Source organism: Argentina silus, assembly GCF_951799395.1.
Source record: "Argentina silus genome assembly, chromosome: 6".
Classification (NCBI taxonomy): domain Eukaryota; kingdom Metazoa; phylum Chordata; class Actinopteri; order Argentiniformes; family Argentinidae; genus Argentina; species Argentina silus.
The window spans coordinates 892568-899478 of record NC_139660.1 but is presented as its reverse complement, the minus strand read 5'-3'; the positions used below and the strand labels follow the sequence as shown (position 1 = coordinate 899478).

General features: G+C 49.5%; 1 protein-coding gene across 3 annotated transcripts in view; it reads left to right on the top strand.

The window, feature by feature from the left end:
* Positions 1-6857, top strand: part of cfap36 (cilia and flagella associated protein 36) — an 18283-nt gene extending 11426 nt beyond the window's left edge. Inside the window, exons 6-11 of one of the 3 annotated variants that reach the window (XM_083671468.1) lie at positions 507-669; positions 2434-2526; positions 3023-3143; positions 3386-3540; positions 4246-4401; positions 5417-6857. In XM_083671468.1, the coding sequence (XP_083527594.1) occupies positions 507-669; positions 2434-2526; positions 3023-3143; positions 3386-3540; positions 4246-4401; positions 5417-5500 (772 nt within the window). In that variant the 3' untranslated portion in view covers positions 5501-6857. Of the gene's footprint in view, positions 1-506; positions 670-2433; positions 2527-3022; positions 3144-3385; positions 3541-4245; positions 4426-5416 lie in introns of all 3 variants that reach the window. The other 2 variants (XM_083671467.1, XM_083671469.1) reach the window with 2 other exon arrangements.
* The last annotated feature ends 54 nt before the right edge of the window (positions 6858-6911 follow it).

Below are 6911 nucleotides of genomic sequence, written 5' to 3'. Positions count from 1 at the left end.
CTGGTAGACGCTGCAGTAGGTGGTAGAAGCTGCAGTACTCTGGTAGAAGCTGCAGTAGGTGGTAGAAGCTGCAGTACTCTGGTAGAAGCTGCAGTACTCTGGTAGAAGCTGCAGTACTCTGGTAGAAGCTGCAGTAGGTGGTAGAAGCTGCAGTAGGTGGTAGAAGCTGCAGTAGGTGGTAGAAGCTGCAGTAGTCTGGTAGAAGCTGCAGGGCGTCACAGAAGCCAAGGACACTGTTCGCTGTTCGCTGTTCTCCCCCCCCCCCCCGCCCCCCCTCACTCTCTCACATCTGTTAACAGTTGCACAACTCTACTGGTCTGACATGTCTCTTTTTTCTTTCTTTCTTTCTTTCTTTCTTTCTTTCTTTCTTTCCTCTCTCTCTTTCTCTCTCTCTCTCTCACTCCCCCTCCCCCTCCATCTCTCACCCTCTCTCTCTCACTCTCCCCCCCCCCCTCCATCTCTCACCTTCTCTCTCTCACTCCCCCCCCCCCCCCCTCCCCCGGTAGGAGGTCAAAGGATGAGTATGAACTGGAGATGTGCCGAAGGCTGCAATTGGAGGAGGAACTTGGCTCCACCTCCAGCAGCTGCTCTGATAGGCCAGTGCTGGAGACGGCCGGTGTCCAGAAACCGCCCCCCGCTCCTTCTCAGCCAACCAACAACTGTAACAAGGTGAGTTATGGATACGATTGGATGCTTCCTGTCCCTCCTATACTTCCTGTCCCTCCTATACTTCCTGTCCCTCCTACACTCCTCGTCAGAATCATAGATCTGACATGATATGATAGGAACTGAATTTTACCCTGTAATCCAGTGGATTTGTTGTTTTCATTAGTCAATCGTAAACACATTAAAACGATCTGGCTTTGAATGCACTGATCAGTCCTGATGTTTTTCAAATTTCCCATTTGAATCAATTCCTACAACTCCCTCCCACGCCAGGTCCTTCTGTTGAGCAAACGCCTAGCGCTAAGAAGAGCAGGTCAGGGTAGAGCAGGTCAGAGTAGAGCAGAGTAGAGCAGGTCAGGGTAGAGCAGGTCAGAGTAGAGCAGGTCAGAGTAGAGCAGGTCAGAGTAGAGCAGAGTAGAGCAGGTCAGGGTAGAGCAGGTCAGAGTAGAGCAGGTCAGGGTAGAGCAGGTCAGAGTAGAGCAGGTCAGAGTAGAGCAGGTCAGAGTAGAGCAGAGTAGAACAGGTCAGAGTAGAGCAGAGTAGAGCAGGTCAGAGTAGAACAGGTCAGAGTAGAGCAGGTCAGGGTAGAGCAGGACAGGGTAGAGCAGGTCAGAGTAGAGCAGGTCAGAGTAGAGCAGGTCAGAGTAGAGCAGATCAGAGTAGAGCAGATCAGAGTAGAGCAGATCAGAGTAGAACAGGTCAGGGTAGAGCAGGACAGAGTAGAGCAGGTCAGGGTAGAGCAGGTCAGAGTAGAGCAGGTCAGAGTAGAGCAGGTCAGAGTAGAACAGGTCAGAGTAGAGCAGATCAGAGTAGAGCAGGTCAGGGTAGAGCAGGTCAGGGTCAGAGTAGAGCAGGTCAGAGTAGAGCAGGTCAGAGTAGAGCAGGTCAGAGTAGAGCAGGTCAGAGTAGAGCAGGTCAGGGTCAGAGTAGAGCAGGTCAGGGTCAGAGTAGAGCAGGTCAGAGTAGAGCAGGTCAGAGTAGAGCAGGTCAGAGTAGAGCAGGTCAGGGTCAGAGTAGAGCAGGTCAGAGTAGAGCAGGTCAGGGTCAGAGTAGAGCAGGTCAGAGTAGAGCAGGTCAGAGTAGAGCAGGTCAGGGTCAGAGTAGATCAGGGTCAGAGCAGGAAAATACACATGAAAATGGATTTTGGGTAAACTTCCCCTTTAAGTACTGGAACAGGGTCTATGAATACTCAACTGTGTGTGTCAAACACTTAATAATGAGGGTTTAAATGACAGAAATAGAAGAAGACAACATCTCTTCTCCTTCTATGTTGAATGTGGTAGAAGTGTCTTATTCCCTGTAGTTCAGCCACACGGACCAGTAGCTTCCTCCTGCCTTTGTGTAACAGACATGTCTGTTTGTGTAACAGACGCCCTGCTTGTGTAACAGACGTGTGTGTGTGTGTGTGTGTGTGTGTGTGTGTGTGTGTGTGTGTGTGTGTGTGTGTGTGTGTGTGTGTGTGTGTGTGTGTGTGTCGTGTTCTGGTCTAAAGAGTGTTAGAGTAGGTATTGGAACTTACCCTCTGACTTGATTGAGAGTGACAGAGAATGGCAGGTCTCACAAAGGTCCATGTTGCTGTGTATATATCCTATATTATGTTGCTGTGTATATATCCTATATTATGTTGTTGTGTATATATCCTATATTATGTTGCTGTGTATATATCCTATATTATGTTGCTGTGTATATATCCTATATTATGTTGCTGGCTGGTGTATGAATGTGTACTGTGGCTGTCTGTACCCCAACCCTCCTCCATGCTGCCAGTCCTGTCCCCAGCCCAGGACTGAGACCAAGGGGGGGAGCAGTGGTAGCATGAAGCCCCCAGCCCCAGTCCCCATGGTCAATGGCTGCTCTACGGTACAGTAACTGACCTGGTAGTAGCTTAGCCTTAGCTTAGCCTTAGCTTAATTTAGCAGACTGTAGTGTAGTAGCTTAGCCTTAGCTTAATTTAGCAGACTGTAGTGTAGTAGCTTAGCCTTAGCTTAGCCTTAGCTTAGCAGACTGTAGTGTAGTAGCTTAGCCTTACCTTAGCAGACTATAGTGTAGTAGCTTAGCAGACTGTGGGGTAGTCGTCACTAGTTAGCAGTGCGTAGTTGTCAGACCTGGGTTGAAGTGGTGTTTGGTTAGGGTTAGGGTTAGGGTCTGTAAAGAACATCTGCCCCCACCAGCCTCCCCTGCTGTAGACTACAGTAGATGTGTGTTGTGTGTTTGGCTCCTCCCGGCTGTACCTCCCCCTGTAGTCTTATTGGACAGATGATGAATGTGTTTATCTGTCGTATGTAACACCTAGCAACCATTGTTGCGTGTCAATAAAGTTGTACGATTGTGATTCTGATCTTTAACACCCCTGTAGGTGAACAACACACCCCAGAAGAGAGAGGAGATGAAGGCCGCAGGAGAGGGAGGAGGAGGAGGAGGAGGGAGGAAGAGTCCAGCCAAGACCAGTTCATCCAGCCCTGCTAAGCTTCCATCAGGTAACACAGCCCCCTCCTCTGTCCCTGTCTGCTGTTACCTCAGCTCTGTCCCTGTCCCCTGTCTGTCCCTGTCCCCTGTCTGCTGTTACCTCAGCTCTGTCCCTGTCCCTGTCTCTGTCTCTGTGCCACCCCCACTGTGCCCCCCCCCCCTCCCCAGTAGCAGACTGGCCACCTGGATCACCTCATCCGACTCTCTGGTGAACGTGGTGTTGGTGTTAATGTGTCCATGTTGATCCACCCAGAGCCCAGGGTGCTGCCGGCCGTCAGGGTACCAGTGAGGGGGACAGACCCCCCAGCAGTGCCCCGGGACAGGACCACCACCACCACCCACCCCCACCAGGCCGAGGGCTGGATAGAGGAGGCACGCAGAGAGGCTGGCATCTCCAAACCATACACAGTCAGTCTCTGTCTGTCTGTCTGTCTGTCTGTCTGTCTGTCTCTCTGTCTGTCTGTCTGTCTCTCTAGAGGCTAGGTGGTAGAGGCGAGGCTAGGTGGTAGAGTAGAGGCTAGGTGGTAGAGGCCAGGCTAGGTGGTAGAGTAGAGGTGAGGCTAGGTGGTAGAGTAGAGGCTAGGTGGTAGAGTAGAGGTGAGGCTAGGTGGTAGAGTAGAAGCTAGGTGGTAGAGGCGAGGCTAGGTGGTAGAGTAGAGGCTAGGTGGTAGAGTAGAGGTGAGGCTAGGTGGTAGAGTAGAGGCTAGGTGGTAGAGTAGAGGTGAGGCTAGGTGGTAGAGTAGAAGCTAGGTGGTAGAGGCGAGGCTAGGTGGTAGAGTAGAGGCTAGGTGGTAGAGTAGAGGTGAGGCTAGGTGGTAGAGTAGAGGTGAGGCTAGGTGGTAGAGTAGAAGCTAGGTGGTAGAGTAGAGGCTAGGTGGTAGAGGCTAGGTGGTAGAGTAGAGGCTCGGGGTCTGATATGGAGGTTAAGTCTGTATAAGAGAGATCATAATCACAGATCATAATCAAAGTATTTTATTGCATTCAGTACAGGAGGATATTACAAAGAAAAGGACAACTTGCAAGGCTACATACACAGACATACAGACAGCTTGCTGTAAAAGAAGGACTGATAAGTGTGTGTGTGTGAGTGTGTGTGTGTGTCTGTCTGTCCAGGAGCTGTCGGCAGCACAGCAGGACCAGCTCCAGCAGAGGGCGCTGTACCTCAGGCAGCAGAGAGACAAGCTGCAGGCCCTGAAGAAGGAGCAGAGACCCAAGATCTCCACACCTGAGGAACCTCCCCCCACACCCACCCCCACCCCCAGCACCCCGGTACAACACACACACAGCACCCCGGTACATCTCACACACACACACACACACACTCACACAGATATTAACATCAGACATCAGATTACACTAGTCTAGACACAACTTCCTATCACATGACTTGAGGTCAACTCTGCATGCAGCTTTACTGTCTCATCATCATCATCCCTTCAGGCTTTAGTTCTGGATGGAAGTTTCAATCCTTCATCTTGATTTTAAAACCATCTTCTGCCTTGATTTCACCTCCATGTTTTACCCAGAACACAACCTTAATTTGCTTTTCCTGTCCCGCCCCATCTGAGTCGTTTTGATTGGTTCCTGCTCTTTATCCCCCACCCCTCCTACTGCTGCCATGGCGATGCGTCTGTCAGGAGGCTGTTCCCCAGAGGAACGGAGGGGGGGCTGGTAGTGTAGAGGAGGAGAGGGTGTCCCCCCCCCAGCAGCCTGTGCCCCCCCCCACCGTGGGGGGGCAGAAACAGAAGGTGACCTGTGTGTTGGAGTGACGTACCCGCCGACCCCCCCAGTCCCCAGATTGTAGTGCTACTGATGGTGCTTTCATCTTCATGTCTGATTCCAGGAACTGCTGGATGTTCTAACGGCTATGATGAGAATCAATCATAAACTGATAATCAATCATAAATCATAATCAAACAACAGAAGTCCTGCACACTTGATGCTTTGTTTAGCAGCTTTCCCAGAGGTGGTGACCCCTCACACAGCAGAGGTGGTAAACCAAGCATCAGTGCTCAGGACTTTCTCCTTCTTTTCTTGTGTTCGACCAGCACCTTCCCCAGAGGATGTGTGTGTGGCTACGGTACTTTATCAGAGTTGGTTAAAGCACCCAGCAGTCTGGGACCAGGCTCGCTAGCTAGCTCCCTGTGTGTCTCTCCAGAGCTTTAGCCCTGCTAGTCCTAGTACCTCACTGTGTGGTGATCTGCAGACTAGCTGAACTGTTGTTGAAGTATGTACCTCTGAACTACTCTGCCTGTCTCTCTCCCCCCCCCCCCCCCCTCTGTAGGAGATCTCTGTTGAGGAGAAGAAGAAGCTGCAGAAGAGGAAACACCTGGCGGAGAAGCTGAAAGAGGAAGTCATCAAGAAGTAAACAACAACTGCAATAATAATAACAACAACAACACTGTATACCGCTCCTGAGTCTAGAGCCCATGTAGTAGACCGACCCGGACCCTGAATAAACTCACCTGTAGTAGACTGACCCGGACCTTGAATAAACCACCTGTAGTAGACTGACCCCGACCGTAAGTGAATGCACCGTGAGTGAAGCTGAGATGTTATGGACTGTGTTGGGGAGGAGGCTGCAGGAGTGGTGCATTTGTATTGGAAGAATGCAGTATTTAAACTGATCCTGATAGTCTTAAGTGTAATAATAATAATAATGCACCAATTCTATGTAATAATATCATGTATGCTGTTTAATAAATCCAATTTTATACATACTGTTTGTCAGCGATCTCATGGTGTGTGTCAGGTAGTAGCTAAGCATGGAAAGTAGCAGTACACTTTTTGAATGATTTTCCAGGTAGGAGTAGATTTATAAGCTATGCTCTTCAGAGCAATCTCAAACTTGACCTGGAAGTTCTCAATGTGAATCAGACATACAAGTACAGTACGAGTACAGGACTGATCAGAGTACAGGAGCAGAAACACACTTTGTATCACAGTCTTTTCAGTTTAGCACTTCATCAAAAACATTGATATCCACTTCTGGTTTATAAAAGCACAGGTAGCATTCAGAATGACTCAAATTCATCACATTTGTGTTGCAAGACAGGTTCAATATCTTGTCTCCCAGTTTAAAAATAAAGCTAGATTCACACGTTTAATGCCAGGGTCACATTTAATCTGAAAACTTATCAAATATCAAATGTATACAAATGTTTAGAATGGAGAATAGTGGTAGTAAATGCACTTGTACAAAATCTTCATGGAGAAAACAAAAACCTAGGCTCTTCTAGACACCGTTTGAAATGGGTTACACATCTGGACACTCAGACGTCAGGTGACCCTCCTGTCAGACTGGAGCTCTCTTCATCATAACTACATGGTCTATAGGAATGTCTATATAAACGCAGGCGGCCGGTCTAACGCACCGCCACGGCTGCTGCAAATTAGGACTGAAAATGTTCTCGACCCTCAATAACTGCTGCTGCGCTGGCGACAGCCAACCGGACCAGCACCGGTTCTGAACCGGTGCCAAATTCTGATTCTCTGCCATTCTCCCGAAAGTGTGGACACTCTTTCCACCACATGGGAAATGTAGTGGAAACTCCCTCTCGATTGGTCCATGCATACACCAATCAAAGAGGGGGTAGAGAGAGCGCACACTTCAGGAAGAAGAGGGCGGAGACTTGGAGGAGTTCGGCGAACTGGAGATGGAACAGTAGTTGTAGTATTCTCTTCTGAGAAGAAGCGGCCCGTGTTCTTTTAAAACAAGACGCAGACACCAGCTGGAAAACAGACTTCTCTGAACATAGACACCCCCCCACCCCCCCCTC